This window comes from Tripterygium wilfordii, chromosome 21 (assembly GCF_013401445.1).
Source record: "Tripterygium wilfordii isolate XIE 37 chromosome 21, ASM1340144v1, whole genome shotgun sequence".
NCBI classification, from domain to species: domain Eukaryota; kingdom Viridiplantae; phylum Streptophyta; class Magnoliopsida; order Celastrales; family Celastraceae; genus Tripterygium; species Tripterygium wilfordii.
Genome location: NC_052252.1, coordinates 6,853,878 through 6,879,441, shown reverse-complemented (window position 1 = coordinate 6,879,441; position 25,564 = coordinate 6,853,878). Strand labels below are relative to the sequence as shown.

The 25,564-nt window shown below is 37.8% G+C and overlaps 3 protein-coding genes across 7 annotated transcripts; 1 reads left to right on the top strand and 2 right to left on the bottom strand.

The window, feature by feature from the left end:
* Positions 1 to 1,397: 1,397 nt before the first annotated feature.
* Positions 1,398 to 6,349, top strand: LOC119988365 (putative serine/threonine-protein kinase). 5 transcript variants are annotated; one of them, XM_038833379.1, is made up of 7 exons: positions 1,398 to 1,668; positions 2,291 to 2,420; positions 2,757 to 2,869; positions 2,987 to 3,197; positions 3,288 to 3,525; positions 4,988 to 5,138; positions 5,714 to 6,349. In XM_038833379.1, exons 2-7 carry the CDS (start codon positions 2,348 to 2,350, stop codon positions 6,041 to 6,043), a joined length of 1,116 nt encoding a protein of 371 aa, XP_038689307.1. In that variant the 5' UTR covers positions 1,398 to 1,668; positions 2,291 to 2,347; the 3' UTR covers positions 6,044 to 6,349. The 5 variants fall into 5 exon arrangements, with proteins under 5 accessions (XP_038689307.1, XP_038689305.1, XP_038689306.1 ...); XM_038833377.1 differs by having other exon boundaries at positions 1,399 to 1,668; positions 2,247 to 2,420; XM_038833378.1 differs by having other exon boundaries at positions 1,399 to 1,668; positions 2,207 to 2,420.
* Positions 6,350 to 6,942: 593 nt separating this feature from the next.
* LOC119988367 (clathrin light chain 1-like) lies at positions 6,943 to 10,415 on the bottom strand. Its single transcript, XM_038833382.1, has 3 exons — positions 9,853 to 10,415; positions 7,771 to 7,924; positions 6,943 to 7,665 (listed from the first exon to the last, which is right to left on the bottom strand). Exons 1-3 carry the CDS (start codon positions 10,242 to 10,244, stop codon positions 7,204 to 7,206), a joined length of 1,008 nt encoding a protein of 335 aa, XP_038689310.1. The 5' UTR covers positions 10,245 to 10,415; the 3' UTR covers positions 6,943 to 7,203.
* A 2,386-nt stretch (positions 10,416 to 12,801) lies between these two features.
* On the bottom strand, positions 12,802 to 24,776 carry LOC119988966 (RNA polymerase II C-terminal domain phosphatase-like 1). The gene is made up of 17 exons (XM_038834232.1): positions 24,015 to 24,776; positions 22,173 to 22,649; positions 21,293 to 21,503; positions 20,951 to 21,108; positions 20,758 to 20,828; positions 20,490 to 20,595; positions 20,223 to 20,306; positions 19,138 to 19,725; positions 18,995 to 19,055; positions 18,118 to 18,248; positions 17,943 to 17,996; positions 17,059 to 17,155; positions 15,989 to 16,224; positions 15,807 to 15,890; positions 14,555 to 14,620; positions 14,400 to 14,473; positions 12,802 to 13,904 (listed from the first exon to the last, which is right to left on the bottom strand). Exons 1-17 carry the CDS (start codon positions 24,318 to 24,320, stop codon positions 13,799 to 13,801), a joined length of 2,910 nt encoding a protein of 969 aa, XP_038690160.1. The 5' UTR covers positions 24,321 to 24,776; the 3' UTR covers positions 12,802 to 13,798.
* Between the last annotated feature and the right edge of the window lie 788 nt (positions 24,777 to 25,564).

Below are 25,564 nucleotides of genomic sequence, written 5' to 3'. Positions count from 1 at the left end.
GCCAAAATTGGCCTGAGGTGTCTGGCTTCGGGTTGGACTGACCCAAAAAATGGAGCCCATGCCCGCCCAAGGGGTCGGGCAGGGCCGAGCTCGGACTTAGGCCCGCGGACCAAATGATGACCCCTACTCTTGTGTTACATCTTTGTCATGGATTTGAATGTTATCAGATTATTTTGTTGAAATTGTTAACAATTGTTATTATATATATATATGTCTGGCTGTGTGTGTATATATATGCATATGTATCTATATTTTTAAAATTTTGGTACATGATAGTCGTAACAATAAAAAACATAATCTCACTTTTTTCTAGTTTGGTTCATTACAATAATAACAAACAAGGGTAATGGTATTACACCAGTAATGTATAGTCGTAACAAACAAGAGTAATGAATACTTGGGTAAATTTTACCATTCTTTACCAAACAAGGGTAACACTTATTCTCCATAATTATTATTACCCTTGTAATATTTACATGAGTAACAAATTATACCCATAAATTCTTACCATTTTATCAAACGCACCCTAATGTTTAAAGTGTAAGTCATACATAAAGATATGAGCCATGCAACACATTGTATTATAACATTTGCCCAATTAGGTACTCAAAGGCCATGGCTCGTATTAATCACGGTCTTTGGTGCCTAAGAAATGGCTTCATTTCAAGTATTAGGAATAGTCCAGGAAAAAAAAAAATTGTAAATGTGAAGAAGCCCATTTTTTATAAGTTGATTCATATTTGGGTTTCCTCGAAAGAGGAGTTGAATGGGCCTTTTTATTAACCATATTGGGCTCAGTTCCATGGGTCTCTTTCACAACCATTTAAAAAAAGGTTAAATCTAACTCCCTGCCCCGTCGCTCGTTATAATTCTTAAATATTTAATGATTATTTTTATTTAATAAAAATATTTATTAAAATAAAATTAACATTTATACAAATATAATCATATTGGTCAATAATTAATTATCTCACGCACACTTAAAATGCGAACCATTTTTAAAACGATGTCCATTATTTTGGGTCTCACATATTATAAATCAATAGTGAAAATATAGGTTTGCATTTTAAATTTCCACTTTTAATATGCATAAGAGAATTCTTATTATAAAAATATGTAATTATTGGCATAACTCGTCAAAAGGAAACAACGCGGACTGGGCCCCTAAAATCGCTGACCATCCACCAACTCCCCATGGACATGGGCCATGGCTTAAACTTTTACTTTTAGGTTTACTCGAGAGCCCGTTTTGGTTTTTGGGGACTTTTTAACTGCTAAAAAAAATCCCGATTTCAAAACGACAACGCACGGGTTTTCCTTTTCAAGGGATTTGATTTACGTATTTGCTTTCCTTCAGATTTTTCATTTTTAACGAAAAAAAGCAAGTTGTTTTGAAAATATGTTAACAGGAACAAAAAACGGTCACTGTCTGGAACAAGAAGGTATGGAAAACGCGCACAGATCATCCTTCAAGCGTGACTGGTGACCGGAACAAGTCACATACGAAGAAAAACAGGAGCCATATCACTCCATCACCGTCAACGCAGCCATCTAGTTCACACGAAATTACCTCCCACTCGCTTTAATTTAAATACACAGAAAATTATAGAGATATCGGCCTTCATTTCATGATTCAGTATTGGAGATCTTGATTGCTTTTAACGGCAGGTAATTCTGTTTTTTGTTTTTGATTTTCTCTTTGTTCCGCAAAATCGAATTAACTGTTATCGCGATTTAGTTTCCTTCACTTCGGATAGATCTGAAGTTCTAGTTTGACTTCGTGTTGAGCTGTTAATTGAGGGAATAATTGATCGTAGAACATGTTATTTTGGCTCAGAAGTTTTTGTTTGACTAAGAATGCTCGAATTCTTCATAAATTCGTGTAACTGGAAAGTATCGCATTTACATATGTTGCTATTGACGTTCTTGTTTCTTGAATTTGATGATTGAGTTGCGAAGCTTTGACAGCTTAAGGTTGCTGAATTACTATCGTAGGATGTGTTGGTATGCCATAATCTAATTGGTTTTCCAAATGAAAGTTTTATTTTAGGAGTGGAATTGACAAGCGAGTTTAATTGCGCGATGATGTTTTCAATAATTGTTGAATAATCTTGATTGTTGAGACTCGGTGTTTCACTTCATGAGCAGCAAGTGATGTATAATTTTCTTGTTTCAATAATATAACCTCTTTGTTTCTTATCTCCAGTAATAGAACCTTAACTGTGCTTTGAGCCTTTGAGGTACAGGATGTCAGGAATGGAGTTTGCTGTTTAACTCTGTGTCTTATCAGGATAAGGCTAATTCATAATGTGATCTGGAGGATAGAAGTCATACATTGCAGACAGATATGGTGTGCAGCTGCTTTCGTTCTTCAATTGTAGAACGGAGGAGTGGTGCTCAAGCTCATCTAGATGAAGCAGGTAATATATTGATTCACAGTTTATATCTTCAATATAAGTGCAAAAAAATTAATTGAGTTAATGCCGATCACTTTGTTTCAATGAAATTGGATCTTACTAGCATTGATGATACTTGCGGGTTTAGGAGACTTGATGTTTTATATCTGCTTGCAAACTTGATTCTTCATCTAATTTGGGATGTGGAATTTCTGTTATATGGTGCTTTTCTTTTTCTTTTTTTGGACAAATATGTATGCAGGTCGGAAAAGCCTTAGTTTTGAGTTTTCAATTTTTTATTGTATGGTTGGGTTTCTTATATACATTTTTATTTTTGTTCTTTCTTTTTCTTTTGCTTAGGAAATTCGATGCGAAACATCAATCAATTCTCCTACAATGAACTAAGATCGGCAACAGATAATTTTCATTTACGAAATAAGATCGGAAGAGGGGGTTTTGGAACTGTTTATAAGGTGTGCAGAATGTGTTGATGGTTTTGCTTGTTGTCCTTTATCCTGTTAATATATTGTATGATTCGATAACGATAAGGTTTATATAAAGCCTAATTAATTATGTCACACTGTTGATAGGGAACTCTGAAAAATGGATTACAAGTTGCTGTGAAGGCATTGTCTGCCGAGTCAAGGCAGGGGGCAAGGGAATTTTTGAATGAGATCAATACTATATCAAATGTTAGGCATCCAAACCTTGTTGAATTGGTTGGATGCTGTGTTGAAGGGGCAAACAGGATATTACTCTATGAATATCTGAGAAATAATAGTCTTGATCACGTGTTATTAGGTAAATGTAACAGTAGTTTTGAGTTGGAATGATGATTGGTCGTTTTACAAAAGAGATTGATAATATAACTTATTTCCCTTGTTCATGTAGGTCGAAATAGCACAAATATCAGACTTGATTGGGGAAGAAGAGCTATTATCTGTATGGGTATTGCAAAGGGACTATCATTCCTTCACGAGGAACTTACGCCACATATCGTGCACAGAGACATCAAAGCCAGTAATATACTTCTTGACGAGGAATTTAACCCGAAAATTGGTGATTTTGGATTGGCCAAGCTTTTCCCAGATGATATTACGCACATTAGCACAAGAATAGCAGGAACAACGTATGTTTTCCTTTGCCTTTATTCGCTTGTCATATTCTGTTTCCATTGCATCTCCTTCGCTTAATCGCTTATGCAGTTCAACATTAAATGATGTTTGCTGTTCTAATTTGTAGTTGCCATATGTTGATTACCTTTTTAGCAGTGTTCTATCATGATAAATACCAGAGTTAAAGTGTTTCGTATGCCAATGCCCAATGCTCAATTAAGAAGTGAAACAATATTGCAATATACGTCTGCAGCCTAAGTTTTGTATATTGCAGCCTAAATTTTGGCTGCAGTTATGTCTGAAATAACAGTGTAAATTACATTCCGTAGACAAATTAAACGGGTTAAGTTCTAATAAGTCATTGAAGAAAGGGAGATTTGCAATTGGGTCGCTGCAAGAAAAACTTTTCAAATTGGGTCACTGAATGTTCCGAATTTTAGCAATTAGGTCAGTCCAGTCAAATTTCGATCAATTTCATGCCGAAAATTGCTGACATGTCATTAATTTTCTACAGTGGAATATAAAATTAAAATTAAATAACACCTGGAATATAAAACAAATTTAAAAAATTAAAAATTATGCTAAAATTCGGAACTTTCAGTGACCGATTTGAATTTAACCCAGATTAAACTATTGTTGGTTACCATGAAAGGCAAATGATGGACAGTCACCCTTGCACTGTAACTATGATACATGTGATTTGAATTAACAAAGCAGCAGGAAGTCACAGAAAATGAGATATGTCAGACGAAAGGCTTATTTGCCAGAAGACTCACTGCCCCACTGGGCCTGGTTAACAAGTATTTGACAGGTAGTTCCAAAGTTAATACACTATAAATTGAAACCTTGCAGATGAAGTTTAAACTAAATCTGATGCTAAGTGAAAATTATTACATAAAAAAAGAATGGATTCTTCGAATGGATAGTCAGAATACTCGTAGGTCTTTCACAAAAAGGCTCCAAAAGAGCCAACCCAAGTGAAATAGAGTTCCTTTATGGACGTGAAATCATTCGTGCTATCGCTTTTATCTAATTTTAAAATTATTGGTAATTTGTTTGTATTGATGCGGCATCTTAGTTGCATTTTATTAGAATGTTTCTCCCTTCTCCCATGACCATCTCAACTTGCGCGAATTATTGGCGAATGATTTTGTCGACTTCATTTGTTCATAGATTCCTAGTTCTGCTACCTTGATGATTTTTTTGGTGTTCCTATATTTTCCATTTTATCCAGAATGCTTCAGACTTGCTTGGTCATTTGTTGAGCATTCGGCACTTTGCTTGTAGAAAAGCTTTTACTTTTCTTTTAAATTAGTATGCAGGATTTGTAGGTTTATTTTTCCATTTGAAAGGATAACCACTAAATCATATGGTTTTGTGGATAATTACACAAGTTTCTTTCTACTGCAAAATTGAATTCACGTGATATGCCTGTAAGCGAATAAAACCAATTTATGCTACTCTTGTTCTATGCAGTGGTTATTTGGCACCGGAATACGCTTTGGGAGGTCAATTAACCATGAAGGCTGATGTTTACAGTTTTGGGGTCCTTATACTTGAAATAATTAGTGGTAGAAGCAGTTCAAAAGCAAATTGTGGAGAGATGCAGAAGTTTCTCCTGGAGTGGGTGTGTGTCTGTTTTCCTTTCCAAGTTTCATTTAATTATATTTGGTACATTCAGATAAATAAATCATTGCTGTTTTCCTCCTCAGTATGTTGGTTGTCTTGTCGTGGCATATGTTCATCAAGTTATGACTTAAGCTGTTCTTAGTATTGGGTATTTGATAACTTGTGCCTGGTCAAGCCAAAAATAAGCTCCTTCAATATATAGTTAAATAAATGAGATTGCCAAAGAGCATTAGTTTCTTGCAGTTTTACTTATCCAACATGTCATCCATTCCATACATGCTCCTTTCTCTCTCACACACTCTCTCTGAAAGATTTTTTTTTTAATAGGACTATCTGAAGATACTTGACCCATATACTTTTCTTTATTAACTAACCTGGTACAGCAAACTGAAGTTTTTGGCAGTGGAACTCATAATTGTGCTAGCTATCCATTACAAGATATGATTTCGTAGAATTTGGTGGTTTGCTTTACTATTTGGGAGTGCCCCCCCCCCCCCCCTCCTTTGTTATTTTCTCTACATTATTTATTAGCCATTATGCACATCCCTTCAACAGTTTGTTTTGCTTCAATAGGCTTGGGAGCTCCACAAAGAAGAGAAACTCTTGGACCTAGTGGATCCAAATATTGGAGAGTTTTCAGAGGAAGAAGTCACAAGGTACATGAAAGTAGCATTCTTTTGTACCCAAGCTGCAGCAAACCGAAGACCACTAATGAGTCAGGTTGTTGACATGCTATCAAGGAAAATCCGACTCAACGAAAAGGAACTTACGTCGCCAGGTTTCTTTCAAGGTTCCACCAGCCTTGGCGCTGCACCGTCTTCATCTAAGATGTCATTGGGTGAATCTACTAGCTATCAGGTGAGCTCAGTTCCCATCACGATTACTCAGGTCACCCCTAGATGAAAGATGAGATCTTGATTATTGCTATTGGGCTCGATATTGTTGGAAGTCTCTTCCATTCGATTATTAAAAGGAGGACAGCTTTTTCTAGTGCACATTCATGTGTTTCCAAGTCATGCATGCAGTGGTTTTCAGGATTTAGGTATTCTTTTTTGGATACGCGAAAGGAACAGAGTTCGTATTGTTCTTTTTTGGATACAAGAGAGAGACGTTCTTGCGACCTCTAGAGAATTATATATTTTTTTCTCTCTTCCTTCCGGGCAAGATATGAATGCCCAATGTTGCTGTCAGAAGTTTATTTTCATTTTACGAACACAATGCCAGGCTTGCCAGCAAGTTGCCAAGTTGAGCGGAGATCATGGGCCGGCACAGTAAAAAACGGGGGTGGTAATTATTGTCATCCATGGGCTGGGCTTTAGTTAAAATTTAGGCCAGATTTTTCCCCCAGCCTGGGTCAATAGGCTTATGTTTAGCCTGATGATTTAAATGGGCCCTGCCCAACCCGGCTCATGATCAGGTGCTCTAAAGACTCAACAGGTGATCTAAAGACTTCTGATGGTTTAGGATTACTACAGTCCAAAAAAATCGTGCCCAAACGAACTGATCGTTTGATCAATTATCATCAAATACATAAATGTAAAATCAAACTGACCAATGATTGATTATTATCAAATACATAAATGTCAAATCAAACTGACCATTTAATTGATTATTATCAAACACATATGTTAATAAAGATCAATCTAAAAACCCAACCGGTTAGATAAATTTATGTCCAAAAATCAACTAAAACCGATCGTGGACAGCTCTTGTTTAACAACTTTCTCCATATTGGTTCAGACCCGTCCTCCAAAAACACACATCACAGATCCAAGTAAAAGAACAAAAATAAAATGGCTATAGTGCCCTTATTATCTACTCTTGTTTAAAGACATACGATTTTCGATCCAAAAAATTGAGTCCATACATGGCGTAGGTAATTTATCAAAGGCATATTCAAAGCAAAGAAACACAGAGGGCCAACAAGTCCTAATCCTTGCACGGCAAAACAGCAAACAAATCACATGGTCGGATAAGAAACATCAACAGAGAGAAAATTGAGAGAGAAAGCACATATGATATGAAAAATAAAAAGAATCCACGAAGGGCATTATTGTAAGCAATCAGGTTGCTGGTGTGGGCTCAGATGCAGAGGCAAGCTGAGTGCCATCAGCAGCAGGAGCCTCTTGCAGTGTTGAGTTGGAAGAACCCTCAGAGGTGGCATCTTTAGCAGCAGATGCGAGTGCACCGTTAGCTGCCGACGCAGCTGCACTTCCTGATGTGCCCTTTCCAGTTTTGGAATCTTTCCCGTCTTTGGTATCCTTAGCAGGGGCTTGTGGGGGTGGCACCATGTGAGGTGGGGGTGTATGCTTCAGCTTTACAAGTATGTGTCGCAACCGTGACAGATCAGTGGGCTTCCCAGGCTTTGGACCCTGGACGACTGTTATTGATGGCTTCTTGTCTTGATCTTTCTTGCCTCTCCTTTTCTCAATATTGGGAACCTCATGTGGAATAAGTTCTGCTATAGTCTTCCAATATTGTTTGTCTGCCTCTTTATGGAACTTCTCTTGATTGGCCAAGAATAGCTGCTCCAGAAACAAACACAATATTGAGTCACAAAAAACTGAAAAGACCTGCCTTTTCTTTTTAGAAAAAAAAAGGGGTTAAATACATCCTCCTGGAAGCCTTACGTTCTCCTTTTCTCTATTATTAGACTTGTTAGTCTCTACGTTAAGCTTCCTTTTCTCATAAAAAGCTCGTTTATACTCCTCAGCTTCTTCAATAATCTGGAGTCTCAATTCCTTCTCTTTTTTCTCCTTCTCCTCGAGATAAATTTGATTTTGCCTGCATCAGAAAAAGTAAAGCTCTATGAAAAAGAAATTTGATTGGCAAATAACCTCAATATACCTAGAACGAAGGATGAAAACTCCAAGCTCAAAAAAAGGCAGACGAGGGAGTTTTACCATGCCACAAGCCAAATAGGATGAGAAAATCAAAATGCCGCATGTAATGCAAAATCAAGTAAACTTATCACCATATGCATATCATAATGGTCAAATATCCCATTCAATGAAAACCTCTCTTGCTTCTCCTAGAAAGAGAGTAGCATACAGCTCTTTCTTTTTTCTCACTCTTGTTACTAAAATGAAGTCGCTCATGGAAGGAAGGAAGAAAAAACTGAATGAAATAAGATCACCCCCCCAAATCACCTCTACTTATCCTTCATAGTCATTGTCATCAGCAATTCTTGATATAAACCTTATGTGATTGGAAATTCTTGTGCAACTCCCCTGCTGGTTCTAAGTTAGCTACTGCTTCTACATACATATCATTAATAATATTACTGCTGCTAACCAGAACTCCTTTGCTTTCCCTTGAGCCCTCAAAATCACTAAGGATTCACTCTCCCTTCCCCGATGTCCCTTTAAAGTTCCAAAAATAATAACGGGTTCCATGGAACAACTATTAAGTACCTTATATCATTGTAACTATTCACTCAACACACACACAAACACTCATTTCTTAAATTCCGAGTCTTTTCATGTATGGCTGTGTTGTGGTGGTGGTAGGTTAGCCACCTTGTACAGAGACAATAAGTGATAACAAGAGCCTACTCACCATGATCCAAAAACCACAAGGGAGCACATCAACAAATGTACAGATATGTCAAGTGGGTCGTAGTCGTCTCTCGTAGATGAGATGTTGTCAACAACCCGCCTTCGTCAAACCCCACTCACCTACTAACCAAAGGCAAAGCGCTGCCCAACCAGAAAATATTTTTACTACAAAAGTCTTAAAAGGCTTTCCTAAGATCCTGAAAAATGCCATGAAATGAATTTTCCTTAAAGGGGACCATCTACAGCATTCACTCCAGCGCTGTATGGGCAGTCACTTGAAATCTTGCATTGACCGAGTACATTGGGAGGTAGCTAATAGCATGATGTATAGATCTATGAAAATCTTAAATGACTGTAAGCGGTATCAGATAAGATGAATAATTGAAACTGCAAGATTTGGACTGTAATGTTTTAAAAAAAATAAAGCAGTGGACCACCATTATTAACCTCATCTTAACAAGATCAATTATAGAAAACCTCAAGCCCAATTAGTAGAACCTACTCAAGTGAATTGAGCATTAAGGAAATCAAACATAGATTTTGCCAACAAGATCCACATTCTGACCATGATACACAAATCATGCACATGATAACATATAGGAATTCTGATTGAGTACTTATGAAAAGGAAAAAAAAAATCTTGAAAAGATTAAGATGCATAAATTGAAAATTCATCTAGATCACAGGGATATGTATACGAACTAATGAGAACTATAAACAGTGAGATCTGATCATAAAAAATAAAAAAAAAAACACTCAAACTCTATACACACCAGAACCAGCCGTGAGTGAAGACTGCGTCTATAGGATCGCAATTAATTCAAATATTGCCATTAAGTTCCTATATAGATGATGGTGAAGTAGACGATGAACAACACCATTTAAACGTTATCTACTTTCAATCAAGAATTGAAAAAAGGAAGTTCAATAGATGCTTCCAACACAAGCTTTGCAAAACAGCACATGAGCAACTCTTATTTGGTAAGTAACACAACCAACAAAACATACACGTAACAAAAAAGTGTCATAAAAATAGCCTCTTCGAGGTCTAAAACACAACAGATCTATACAAGTACAGTCTCAAACAAACAGATCTAATCGAGATAACTCACAAAACGTATAAATCAGTGAAATCAAGGAGCTTCAAACGTTTACCTTCGCCATTCGCGAAGGGCGTATCCTTCCTCTGGTTCCATCTCGCCAGGTGGAGGCAGCACTGGTCCATCTGAGGCGAATATGTCATCATCTCCCGCGCCGTAGCCATTGCCGTTTCCATTCTCCACGTGAACTGAACCAAAGGGAGACTGCGAGTAGCTAGGGTTCGGATCAGCATCCACGGAGGAAGATCCATAGCCGAAGATCTCCGGGGACTGCGCGTGATCTACGGAGACATCTCCATCCGCCGGAAACCCTCCGGAAACGTGGTGATGGTCGCCGGAGAAGTCTTCTACAGGGGCAAAGTTTGGGTAGGAGCCGTAGTTGGAGTAAGAGGCGTAGTTGGAGTTAGGCTCTTCTCCGTCGACGCTGAATTCATCGAATGAAGACATGTTTCTTCTGCTGGTATATCTCTCTCTAGAATATCACACCTAGATTTTCTCTTTGACGATCAAGAAACGCAGATTTGTCTTTCTATAAAGCAGAGTTTCCCTTGAACAGTATGGCTGTCGCGGTGGACTCAGAAGGGGAATTTATTCAATCCCGATCTTTCATGCGATGCCAGCCCTCTGGACATGTGTAAAGTCAAAACTTAGGCAACAGGTAACAATGGGTAAAATCATACAAACATGAATTGACGGAAATAGACATATTCATTTTAAACATTTTCAAATAAGGTTATGGACCGGATTGTATTTATTTATTGAATAATAGAATAAGACTCGAACATTGTTTCTTATCCTTATTTTAATTTTAGTGCATCTTCTGTTTAAAAACATGTTTGGTTGTTATTTTAAAAACAAAAAAAATTTGAAATTGGAAAATATAGAAAACAAATTAAATCTATGACGACTCGACAGAAAAAGACGAATTGAGCATCTACAGTGGGATTGTTTTCAAGCACTTGAAAGTTGAAACTACTCTTATTTGATAAATATAGTGTTAGATGTTCACAGCAAACACAATTTTACGCTTGAAAACATGTAAATTTCAAATGGAAAATTTATCCATACGTCATATTTGAGTAGCTCTAAATTAATAAATAGTGATATTTGTGAGATACACACAATCAATCAAGTGATGCCACGTTTCTCTCTCTCTTCTCCTTCTTCACCAAACTCTCCACTTTCCACCATTGCCCTCTCCCCTTCACTTTCGAAAACATGTCCGCAACCATGACAAAATTGTAGGAAGCGAGGACCCAACCAGGGCTCTCTAGAACACAAAGTCCATCTATGCCAACCCTCGCAGCGGCTTCACATCCTACCTTCCCGACGCCACTTGCAACAACAACCGTATCTACAAGCTATCTCTCACCGACGAGATCCCTACATAGCTCACCCAAATCGATTTTGTTTCCTCTCTTATGTGAGATTCCCACTCCTTAATCTTCTTGAAGTCACCGGCCAAATTGCTCCACCTCTTCCGGCACTGGACCGAGAGAGAGGGGGAAAGAGAGAGAAAATAGAGGGAATGAATGTCGGCTCAAGAGTCACGACTGTGGTCGTCTCAATATCATGTTATATTTACTTCACTTAGATTTTTTTTTTGAATTTTATATGATCAAATCATCCTTTAAAAGGAATTTTCCGACACAATAATATTTTTTCATCTCTCTATTTAAAATTCCTTAAAGAGACAAACTAAGTTGAAGAAGATGAACAAAAGGACACAAACTCAGTTGAAGAACATGAAATTGAACAAAACGACAATAAAATCTTTTGGGGTTTTGACTATTAAGTGTCATAAGATGAAGTTTGTGTCAATATGTATCATCATATATCAACATTGCTGGCTGCGCCCATGATCTGAACCTTGGTAATGTAAAAACTTCTTAGAAACTATCCATTCCAGTGAAACATGAAAAGTGTTGTAATTAAACTTATTCTTGAATCAATTGTCTCAGTCATTAACTCCATAAAATTACGAAAACCCCCACATAAAAAATAATTCTGCAGCCGGGATTCGAACCCGGTAAATCTAAGAGATTTTCAAGCGTGTGCTACTGCAGATCTATTATGCTTTCATGCTGTTGGAGCTGAAATAATTTTTATATAATATAAATCTAAATTGGGGTGTTCTTGCCAGCGAAACCATTTGACAAGGATTAAATCCCTGAAGTGGGATTGAAAGTTGAGACTAGTCGTATAGAATTCTATCATTTCTATGCTATAGAGTGTGGTCATTTGGAATTGTTCAGCACGCCGTGGCCTTCAACCGCACCTACGCCTTGAATCAATGGGGAAAATATCAAAACACACTCGAACCTCAAACGACATCGTTGAGGTTCATTGTTCCTTGATGATTTCAATTTTCATTAATACATCATAAGCGCTTTTATTTGATTTTTAAATTCGTGAAAGTCCAATGAATACTTAGGCTATAGGCTACCGAACACATAGATGAACATTATTTGCATCTCCCATTTTACTAAGTACATCACATTAATCTGTAAAAAAACCTAATCTATCAACACCTTCACTTGATCCTACCATTCTTAACCCTGAATTCTCCAATTCCTTTCCCTCTTCCTCCTCTCCTTTACTTGCCCCAAATCCTTCTCTCCCTCTTCCCTTCTCCTCCCTCAACTTAGACCGCATAACTCAACTCATTTTCTTCATAGATCTTGCACACTCAAACTAGGTGGAAGAGATTGCTTCAACTTATCAGCCTTTTCCGAGCCAAATACACAGAAGGTATAGAGGTACTTGGAGCAGCTCTTCTTCTTCAAAGGAGGAGATCAGAACCTCATTCTCCTCCAGCTCAACCTCCTTGAGTTCAACTTGGGATAGCATAAGTTCTTTTGTAATTTGTTTGTGCTCGAACTGCTACCGAGACACCATCTCAATTGCTAGAACTGATTTCGTTTCCGACAAGAGGTAGAGGAAAGCAAGAAATTGTGAAGTGTAGATTGAAAAAATACAAAATGGAATGAACTCATAATTGTTATATTTTTAACGGAGACTTGTTTAGATTGGAGTGTATTCAATAAATTGTGGAGCGCAAATAATATCCATGGAACACATATCCTCATCAGGGTTAATTTACCCTTCCACTTTTCCTACCAAACGTAGCGTACTAACTTACAAACCACAAAACCGGCCAGACTCAAACACTAGACCCAGAACTTACATGATACATCAAACGTATCACAACTAACCAGTACAAATCTATCCCGAACATCGTATGCAGAGAAAATTTGTCACATGGGCTCCTCCAAGGTCAGCCGAAAATCAATAATAATAATAAATAATATTCTGCCGGGCGGAGCAACCACATACCAGTTAACTTAGACTAATCTGTCAATGGTTACTGGTAAGTGCTGCATATCCTGAAAAATGCTTCCCGAGGAGATTAGGAGGGTCCGTCAGAAACAAACCCGTTATACAAAGAAGTCGGTTTGCCCACCCTAAAGACATTGAACCAATCACTTGGAAGGCGACTGACTAACGCAATAATGCCCATTCTTATGCAATGATCATTGTAGTCTGCAATACTCAATTGAAGTCAGAATACCATAAAATCAAGCCAGCCATAATAATGGTATCGGCAGCATCATCCCCGCGAGCCCATACGCAGGACCACCTTCATCTTTCCAGAGAGGCTTCCAGCACTTCGTCAAGGAAAAGCAAGCGCTTTAATGACAGCACCAACGACTATTAGTCGGATGTACATGAAGAACCATGCACTGGTAACTGACAACACAAAATCTGAATATCAGAGCATCACATCTCCCCTACTTCCTTTTCGAGAAAGGAAGGCGATAAGGACCAGCCCACTACAAGTTCCGCATGGTTTCCAAATTAAGTACTGTCATGAATTTGTAAGCTAGCAGTCAAAAGGTGGTCCTGGATCCAATTTGTCCGCATCATTCTTTGATATGTACAGGACAAATCTCACAACAGCTGCTACACCTAACAAGGGATGAGGAAGCGCATTACGATTTTCAAGGAATGGCAGTTGCATTCTTGGGATATCTGGCAGAAGGCATTCGCTGTAGAACACGCGGAAACTCCGGCTTAAGTCGTTTGCTAGGCATTCCTTGCAGTGACCTTATCAACATCATGAAAACAAATAATGAGAGAATAAATGGACATTGGAAATCCATGTCTATTTAGAATGCATGGAATAAACAGTAAGAATTACAAAGAAAACTGATAGAATTAGTCCAACATTCATATAGTTCATAAAGAAATCGGATCTCCGCATTTTTTTCTCTCTGCTGAACTGGAAACACAAATAAGACTAAAAAAAAGAGACTTTTAACAGTCAAAGCTCTGATCACATGATGCCCACTTATACCAGCAGAAACCATACACAAACAGCATGAAAGTTTAAGAAGAGAAAAAATTTACAGGACTTGCATTTAGGCATGTTCAAGAGAACCTCAATAACGGAAACAAATGAAGAAAGCATAGATGAATGAGATCAACCCTGACCCACCAAGAACAAATTCTTCATGGTTCTGGCTGGTACCTCAGCTTTTGAAGCTCGAGGAACAACAGGCGCACAAAAAAAAAATACAGCTAGTGGGTAAAATAACACACCTTGGAGAACCCTGACTTTTCTGACTGTACTGACCCAGCATTGATCTTAAACTTCCAAGGGCCTTATCAGCAGCCTGAGGAACAGTAAATCCGTACCTCAGGAAAACATATGGCATTCCAGTATTAAAACTTTAAGCATAACAATTTAGTAATACCTGCATCTTAGCTTCTTCCCATGTTGAACCAATTCCCATCCCTAGAACCTGTCCGTCAATTTCTACCTACAACACAATACAAAAACAAAGTTATAATTCATGGCGGAAAAGCAAACCCACAGGTCTGACACCAAACAGTTATAAAAAAATCAGAATTCTAAATACCTCCAACCAAGAAAAGTTCAAAAACTAAAATATAAATTAGTATACATTCTCAAAGTTCTACAAAGAAGTGATCCATGGTGTCAAAGTGGTGAGCCATATTATGTTGAATGGAAATTGACAGATTTCCAGAGACTATCATTTGGCTTAAAACATTATATACAATTTTTTACCAGCAATGTACAGCCGTCCGTGTTGGCCAATAGACACAGACGAGCAAATGGCCCACACCTAAGGAAATCTCAGTGACAATCAAACACTCATCAGATACATAAATCTGAGCTCTTCAATCTTTCAAGAGACAAGCATCTAAGAAGAAAAGGCACATGCAAAACAAGTTACGTCTGTGCGTTTAATCTTTAATTAGAGAATCATGGAATATGAACGTAAGAAACTCTTTTTTTAAGAAAATATTTTATTAACATCACCAAGGGGGTGCAATCCAAAGCAAACTGGAAAGGTCTCGATTACATGAATTTAATACAATCGAAAATATTATAACATGTTCCACTCAACCAAAGTTAAGCGCAGAAAGCCATCTATCCACGAAAACCCCAATCGAGCACTCCTTATTGTGGAAAATTCTACAATTCCGCTCCTTCCAAATTAACCAACAGGTACATTGAAATGCCAAGCCTCAACTTCTGACATCAAATTACAAGAAGGAACCCAATTCACACCCATTAGATTCCACACCGTACCCCATGCTTTCGTCGGCCAAAAGCAGTGCAACAAGAGATGAGGGACCATTTCTTTGTCTACCTTACATGAACATAAGAAATACTAAACTAGTTTGTTGTGTTAGGTCAAACCCAGCGCACAATTGCCTCCACTACAGTGTCTAGATGTAGTATATGCACGCAACCTTACACTCACATTGCAAAGAGATTGTTTTCATGTTCTGAACAAGAAGCAACTTAACCACTATGCCAAGATTTGCACTCTATTTTGGCTCTTCAGATATTGATCCATTTTTTTTCCTTGGATCTCAATCTCAAATATGAGAAACAAGCTTCTTTCATTAGAATGTTAAACTCAATATAAAGGGGAAAAAACTCCACAATGTGTCATAATCTAATCAAGTGCAAACCTGTGCATGTACTTCATTGTTCTGCATATTTGCTGAAGATGGAGACTGCGCTTGAAAAGCTACACCAAGGCCCTCCATCATGCACTATGAAATTAAATGTCCACACAAAATAAGTAATCAGAATACTTGAGAACAAGAGAAAAGGGCACAAAAAATGAAAGATAGGTTTCTAGAATTCTGACCAATTCTTTCAGTGCACTGACTGCTCCTGTGGATTTCCTCGAGCCTTCCAACCTAGGGTCTGCAAGCCTAGATGGCTCTGATGCAGTTGAAAATGACGCAGACTCTTCTTTAGGCAGGAACTGATTCCCATAAGAACTTACATTACCCGAAAAACCATTGTCACCAACAAAAGGAAACCTACTGACATCCCCATTTGGAAATCCAGTATCTGGTTTAACACGTGATATATAAATATCTGCAAAGAAATTGTCCATAATGGTCATAATCAGATTAAGGAAATCCAAAGGAAGGAGAAATACCTAATATGCGAGAATTCGCGTAAGAACACTGTAATGAAGCAACATGCAACCATCAATGGAGTGAAACTAGCAACTTTACCCGGTTACTAGCATAAACCATCCAACTAATCCCCATCTCTCTTTATTTGAATGCCAGCTTAATCCCCATCTAAGCCCTAAACTTAAAAAGCAGACAAATCTACCCTGTGACTTCCACAAATGTGGGCATTTAGTTTTGCTTTCAAGGTGTTATGTCAATACGAGTTAATACAGCAATTCATTTGTAACAGTTAGGCTTTCACATGACGGTTTTGTATTTCAATTCAGATTTGGAATACAGGACGAAGTATTTTCTGATTGCCGTTGCTTAGGCCTTATTCCCACTGCTTGATATTTGTTTCCTTTATAAACTTAGTACAAAAACTGCTGCACATATATATTTATTCTCCTGATCCTAAATCAAATAGATTGACATCTGTAATCTCCATCATGCCACACTTTGGATCATTTTGAAAGAGAAAAGCTGGTGTCACAAAGACCTCAAGACAAACTCTTATATAAATCTTTGAATTCAGGTTTTTATACATGAATTTTGGCATCCAAGAGTTGGTTTCAGTATAAAATTTGCTGCAAAGAAAAGCAACATGAAGAGCCAACCCCAAAAGTATCGTGGCAACTACCAAGTAGAACAGGCACAAAAAAAAACCCTCGAATTTTGAGAAGTGCCTCCAAAATATGTCGTGGACAATATGCTAGCAAGAAAAGGTTAGAAAAACCATAAGGAAACTTACTAGCCAAGTTCCTTATAGAACCCTCAGCTGCCTGGTGTTGGGCTTCTCTCCTTGTTCTGCCAATACCTTCACCAACTTTCTCCCCTGCAAACCAAGCCTACAAAAAACAAGCGTCAAACATGAAGTAATCATGGTATTTCACTTCAGAATGAAGAAAGTAACAACATTTTTCTTTTGATAAATGTCAGTGTAATATCATTAATTTTTTGTGGGAGGGGAATCGAACCTTGCACCATGTGCAAGTGGGAAGGAGCGCGCCACCACTAGGCCAACTCTCATTCCCCCAACATAATGAGGTTACTTTGGAAATAGAAACAAAAATCAAACTACATTGGACTTCGCAGGTGGAGATGTCAGGATAGCTAAAATATTTATAACTTGGAATATCAAGCCTGGACTACTTGGATTTTCATTCACTCACATGCCTAAAACCTAAATGTTCCTCTTCACTAGTAGCACAAGGGATTGAAATATGTTCTTCCCCCAGGCCAAAATGATGGCAGTATGTTTTTACATTAGAGTTGTTCAATACAGTGTTGTAGATAAACATTCTGGGAAATCATAAATTCAGAAGAAACAAAAAACAGCAAAACTAGTGTATGGTGGAAGAATATGATCCAAATGCAATGCACCCTCCAAGAAAACTCTCCCAACATTTCAAAAGTCTAGTAAAAAAACTGCTTAAATGGGCATAATCTTAATATTTACTGAAATTCCAAAAAAGCAGCAGTTCAGACAAAAGGAACAAATGCAAACACAGTCGACTGTGTTACCCAGTCAACGACAATGCCATCTTGTAGCAGATTATTATAAATAAGAACGTATCTGATGGAAAATTTCTCTCATGTGAAACTAAGATATAATGCAAGGGTAAGTTTGTAAACCTCAACAGAGAAATGGAGCTCCTTGCTTGCAACCAAACCTGGCTTGAACTCCACCTACAAGTATTCATGTAAAACGGATATAGAATGAATTAGAATAGAATGCAAAATAAATAAATGAATGCAAAACAACACTAAATTAAAACCTTCGTCTTACAATAGACCTTCTTCCCATTACCTTAGTTCCACACTTCATGGCAATATCCTGTAACACTCCAGCTGGAGTTTCTGCACCAGAAATAGCTCGTCTGGTTTCAAACTCAAGATACCTGTTGCTGGAAGATGAATGATCCATAGGGGTCTCCTCACCTTCAATCAGAACCATCAACAAATGAGAAACCTCTTATAAGAAGATATCACTATAGAACTAAAAGGATTGCTCATAACTTCTTCACATTTGAAAATGACAGCTTAATTTCTCAAAACTACATAGAAATGTATACAAAGCTTAAAATATAGTAACAACAATCAAAAAGTCAATAAAGTCAATAATTGATACAAGTCTACCTAAGTGTGACTTAAATATCAAAAATGCTCACAGGATGACAGAAAATTGAAGAAATAGCAGTAGCTTTTTACTAAGTGCTACAGCTTCACTGAACCATATAGGGTCACTAGTAGAAAAATATCCCGTGACAGCATCCAAATTTTGTGACTTATCTCTTAGTTCTGTCCTCTTAGTTACTGCTTCCTTATTCCCTTACATAAGAGAGAAGGATATTAGTTTTAACACCAGTGGAGCTTAACAATCACTGCCAGTTGATCAAATTGATATTAGGGGCCAAGCAAAAGGTCTAGAATAGCACTGCTCAACTAGAAGTGAATGCAACAAGTGATGCTAATATAGCAGAGAATAATAATAGACCTATGTAACTGGATTACTATAGGAACCGAGTTACTAGATCGCTAAGAAAAGGTCAGGTGCTAGGAACCACCGCTTCAAAAGCAACTCTAACTTCTGACCACTTAAACTCAACTAACTCTTGTTGATGACAAATCAATGACAGCAACTGACAAAAACAACTCAATATACAGTAACATGTGGGATTCATCACCTGAGAGAGAATGATTAGATAATGTATGGTTTGACCTCAACCGATCATCTTTGGAAAGTCCCTGCCAAATTCAATCACGAAGCGCTTCACATGAAGTATTAAAACTTGAAGCTGGAAGTCAACCACCACCAATTACTAATTACCTGATAAGGCAATCTTTGATTTTCATGAAGAATTCTACCAGATGGGATAGAATTATCCACCTTGGGGAAAAAAGGAGAACGGCGTGATCGATGCTTCTCAATATGCATTGTTTCTGAAACAAGAGCAAATTGTTTAGGTACAGCTCGGTTCACTTGCTGTGGGCTCATCTCCTCCTCCGCCGGGAACCAGCTTCCACGTGGCTGTGTGTGTGGAACCGAGACTTGTATTGACGGTCTTGCTGGAAAAGGAGGTTCACTCGGAGTATGATCTCTTGTATCTTGCCCATGTTGCAATATGAGGAGCCGCCTCCTAGTATCAGGGTCCAATTCTGACTCTGGTACTTCACCCTCTTCTCTCGCTGGAGAACTCTGCAAGCTTGGTTCAGGATGACCAATGTGGCTCAAAGGTTTAACTAATGGAGCAGCCTGAGGAAATGGCAAAGTAGAAAACGGCACAATCGGGGCTTGAGCAGCTGGGAGAGAAACTGAGACAGACAAAGATTGCAATGCATGCTGAAGTGGAGGAGCAAGCCTTGGATCCGGATGAGTGACAACTGGGGAGACTGTTGAGGTAGCCAAAAGTGCATCCTAAATATTTAAAAAGAACAAGTACAATAAGAACAAAATATACTTCAAGTTTAAAGCATGCATTCGATCTAAGGTAGAAGTGGTGCCTCTTGAAGATAAGATGTGAGCATTTAAAATTAGCAGATACGAACATAAAAGGTGGAAAAGACATGGATGGATCTCTACAGGGTTAGTGGATAGCATCACTCTGCATAGGATCGAATGGCGAAAGAGAATCCACATAGTAGATTGAAATGATTTCTCTCTTGGATTTAAATAGTCAACCCCAAATTGTTTTGGAGAAAGGCTTTGCTAATGAAGAGAAACAAATTGATATAGCCACCAAAAAATGGAAGATGCAATAATGGAAAAGGAAGAAGAAATTAGCAAATTACCACATATCAGCATCAACACTCATGCAAGTAATTGTGCATTACTAGCAACAGGCATCCATATTTATGAATCATACATTAAAGAATATGTGCTTCAGCACATTAGATTCTAGAAATGTCAATCACCTTCATTCGTCTTTCAACCTCGGCATCCGCAATTCCATCAAAAGACAGCGAATCTCTATTCCCATTTGATACAGAAGAATCATCCTGAACATCTCAAAATAGATACCAGCTAACAGCAAACTCAGGCTTATACAACACAAAGATTACACAGTAGAAAACATCATATCTTTTAAGGAAAAGGTGAAAAAGCATAGGAATAGGAGCTCTAATAATAGAAGCAGCAACCCATTGAGCATAAATAAAACTCAAGTATTGCCAGAAACGAACCTCTGAAACTAGATAGTTGCTCACATCAGGAGAAGAAGGAATATCCTTAACACCATCTTCATATGCAATTTCATGAATTCTCTGGAGAAGGCCCTCGTCAAACTCTCTGTTATGAATTTATAAGGTCATTTCACAACAAAGAATACCATTTGTGTTTGTATATGTGAGAAGAAATTGTAGTCATAATTCCTCAAAGTTCAAATTCAACAGTGACTTATTGGTAGCACACGTGACTATTTATGGTAACTTTTTGAAAAAAAATTCTTACTTGAAAAAACCTCCCCTAACATTGCAAGCAACATTTCTTGCGACACATAAGACAGGAATAGCATTATTCTCCTGCACAGTGAAAAGAAGTATCAGGAGTGAATGTCGCCTAAGAGACTACCAATATGTAGTCGTGCACATACGAGTATCTTGTGATATAACAGTGAGCAGTGCAAATTTCAGTAAGTTCATACTTCAGCTTGAGGAGCATAGTATGGAGCGAATGCAGGAACAACATGAACCCGAGGTTGATCTTTTTCATCCCACACTTTCAAGCGATCATCAATAACCAGCGCCATCTTCGGATGGCACAATCCATTTTGAAAGACATTGAACAACGACTTCCTTGAACCTATTCAGATAGAATACAAAGTCATTGGAGTTAAAGGCTGGAGAAGATGTGACTCTACACAAGGGGAGGCAGAGGTTAAAACTGAGCAGATAAATCAAACCACAAGCTATGTAGCAATTAGCTGCCTCATTAACCAACTGCAAAAGTAACGTAAACCATTAGCAATCTCAGCAAATCCAGTTACCTGACTTAACACACACAATGCGATCCAATAGTTCTTTCAAGTTTATCAAATTTGAGTCTGGATCAAGCAGTCTCCACATTTCTAGAGCATAATCCCTCTCAGCCATTGTACAAACATAAACCTCAAAGCGTTTGCGTCCTCTTGCTGTAAGATAGCTTCGCAGATCCTCCCAGGCAGGTCTCAATCTCACAAGAACACTTGTATCACGAATCTGAAGAAATACAAAAGTTCAGGCCGATTTGCTCAGATAAACTATCATGTTTCTGTATCAGATAATAATAACATATATCAAGAAACAGAGGCATCTGCAAACCCAGTCTAGCCTTTCAAGTAGGTGTTACCCTGTTAGAGCATGAAGATGGTACCCCTTGATGTAGGATTTCACATGGACTATGCTGAAATTCTAAAGAACAATACCATTATCACATTGCTAACTTTTAGTGGAGTTAACAGCACTGAGCCCATAATATACCCCGTGTGTATATATATATATGATAATATTGGTCTAATTACACAGGTATCAGTCAAACCTATGTGTACATTTCTGACAACACCGTTGGCTTTGGAGAATGTGTAGATTGCAGAGGAACTGCTTAAATTTATTTTTATATACGAAGAAATATCATACTCGATAACTTGTTGCCACCTATTTCACAGATAAACATTCCCAAATTGTGTGACTCGCATGTGGCAGTTAGATAGTTGCCTAGGATTTGGAGGGACTGCATGTTCTTTTGAGGAAATATCTTTTTGAGAAATTTTATATGGGAGAATAACCATATGCATCATGATTTGAAGTGACAATCCTGCAGACATGGGAGCACACCTCCAAGGCTGCAACAAGCAATAAATACAGACTTCAAAACTCATAAATATATACCTGGGGATTGATACGAGTCAGAATAATATTCTTGTCTTGCAACCGTATAAGTGGGCGAATCATAGGCTGATGGTTATCTGACAAAGCTGGAACAACTTCGGATTGAACTTTGACAACCCTCCCATTCTCGACAACCTGATCATTTTCGGCATATTGCTTTAGTATGCTCTTGTCATCTTGATAACGCTTGATCTCAGCCAGAATGCCAGTGACACGTTGTGGGTCTATTTCAGTATGTATTTTCCGCTGTAATGCCTCAATTCTGTCCTCAAATGAGCGCATTGTATTTGCAACTATGAGAGTTTCATCCAGATCAAATACAATGCCAAGACATCTAAGATTCAGCAAGCCAAGACAATAAGTATACAGTCCTGCTGCAACACTAAATCCCCAGAAACATGGATACTGTTTCTCATTATTCCTGGAGTACATTGCAACCAAATGGAGCTCCTCTCCTCCCAGAGTCATCACTGCAGTCTGTAAATACCATAATGTCAATCACCACTGGTGCCAATAAAACTACCATGCTAAACGTACATCATAGAAAGAAGGATAGACTGGAATGGAAAAAGAAGAAATGACCTCTTTTAAAATAGCATAAATATGAAATGTTCTTGTTTCAGATTACACAAAGTTAACAATCATGCAAATTTATCCTCATAAAGAGTATGCCATGTTCAAGAACAGATGTTTATGTAAAGCAAGAATATTGTGGCATGCTATCTTTCCCCTCTTTATTCTCACTCAAACATGATTCATCCTCACAAATAGTATGCCATGTTCAAGAACAGGTGTTTTTGTAGAGCAAGAATATATGGAAATAACGAAGCAGTTACTTCAAATCATCGACAAAACAACATCAGGAAAAACTATCATGGCTAACCCAGTTGGTTCGTTCCTTTTAAATCAAGCCCCTATGGAATGACACCCAACATATCAGTATTGAAACCTTGCCACAACAAGCATAAGGCAAGATATTACCTACAGTAATCATAGTGTCCTTTCTATTTAGTTCTGACTTGTATACGCATACATATTAGCGAGACCTAATTTATGCCAGTAATAAATTCCTTTCGAAATTTCTAAATTCAACTGCAGCAAGGATAAAATAGATTAGATCGTAAATGCGGTATTTGCAAAGCCATCACCACAACCATCTCCAAGTGAAAATATCCTTCAACACAGCAATGACAACATTATTTGCATGAGCAACTACCATATAGATCATCTGAAAAAATATCATCATCAAAGCTAATAAAAGTATTGCACATTTACTGAAGTGTGGAACTTACGAACCAGCATCCTTTCGGTCCAAAAATCCATAAAAATTGGGCATTTTTCTGGTCGAAGTTGGTAAGTTCAGGAAGCACTTGCAAATTGGTGTCAATGGCTAAAACTTAAATTGTCAAAAATACTAACAGTTCCATGAAATAAGTTTGGGGAATTCGTCAAGAATATTCATAGTTCCCTAAAGTGAATTCAGGTCAAAATTTTAAGAAGTCCAGAATATTATTTAAAAGAAAGTTTAAGGCAAATTTCACAGTTCCTTAAAATCAGTTCAGTCAAAAATAAACAAGTTCAGAGAGTTCATACAAATTAAGGGCAAAATTTCAACATAACTAATTTCAAAGTAACTGCAAAATCCTTGCCAAAAGGGTCAAGAGATAGTCCCAATGTAAGATCAACTGTGCATCTTGCCCTTGATTTTCTTCCTTTTTTCAGTTCAGAATTTCTGAGAAAGGAAGGATTATGGTTTCCCTCGTTACTTCTTCTAGCCTTTTTTTACTATGTTCATTTGAATTTTTATTTTTCAAGTTAAGAGTTACTGTGCTACTGCTATACCTTGTTCTCTCTGATACAGGAGGAGTGCAAGAGATGCAGCAGCGAGTCGGTAGAGAACGAGTTCTTTGACTCCATTTTGAAGCAAACACCACTAGACGTAATGGTATGAAGCACTGCCAGTGGTGGACATCTCTCACTGGCTTGAGAGAACTGGCTTATTCTGATTTCTCTCCCAACCAATTCATCGATGATTTTCTTGTTCTCCTCCTCTTCTTGTTGTTGCAGATGTCGCTGTGGATATATCTCCACCTCTCCAAGTAACTCATCTCCTTTATACACTACAGATTTAAACATCTTTCCGTCCATTTCTCTCAAAAATCTCCGGTTTCAGGTCAAAAACAAATTGTTCATCAAATCAGTGTACAAAATTGGATGAATTTTCGGTTCCTTACTGTCAAGAAAAACACATCAACTTGACCGTCACCGGCAGTGCTTTAAATTTGATCGGATTTTTTTGCAATTTAAGGAAAAAAACTGATCTAGATCTGTTGTCGAGAGAAACAAAATTAGGGTTCTTTTGGTAAAACTTTTTTTTAGCAAAGATCAGTGACTGATGATCCAACCCGAAGCCCTCCACAATAGATTTGAGTGATAGATTTACGCGTCTGGGGAAAAACACACGCCATGGTGGTGCCTGCTAGGGTTTGGTTTGGTGATGAAACAAGAGCCTCTGGAAAAATACAAAGACGACAAAAAAAGAAACCCTACAACCACAGAGGGAAAGGTCAAAGAGTGGTAAGTACACACAACTCTAAATCGCTAATCGCGTAATATTCAACACTGAAGGGGCTTAATACTAATTTATAGATTTTACGCAACACGTATGAAGTTGACGTCGTTGGATCGCATTCATGGGTAGAACTGACGTGTCGATATCCACATGGCGTGTAGTGATTGGGTCGCCGCTTGCATGTGTGGCTGTAGCCAAACATGGCTAGTTGGCTACAATGAAATTGTCTTGGCACTTTGGAGAGTTTGGACGGCAAGAAAAATATTCGAACTTAGTTGTGGCCGGATTTAAAAAAAGAAAAATCAAAATAAATGAATTTAATAGTATCACTATTGTTTTCTCCATTTTTTATTCATAAGGCCAAAAATTAAAATTTGTATTTTAATAAGAACAACTTAAAATAATTTTTTTTAAAAAAAATAACAAAACCTAATAACTTACCAAAATACTCTCCCTCCTTCTTTCCTTTTGCGCCTCCATATCGAAAGTTGGCCGTTCAACCATCGTTTTTGACTAACGAACTATTGAAATGAAGCTCTAGGTCAGCCCGACTAAAGCCCAGTCATGACCGATCGTCAATGATCACTTGAGTGATGGGAAAAGTTTTATGAAATCATGGACCACCGTTTGAAAAATAGCTTAATCCAGTCGACGACCATCACCACCACCAATCAACTCACCGAACCAAGGCGCATCAGAGCTGGAACTCGATCTAGTAAAATGAGTGAAAATTGATATGGTTTTTCATATCTGCATATATTATATCTGTTTTGATGATATTATATATGTTCAACCTTCATTGTGACAACATTGCCAAATG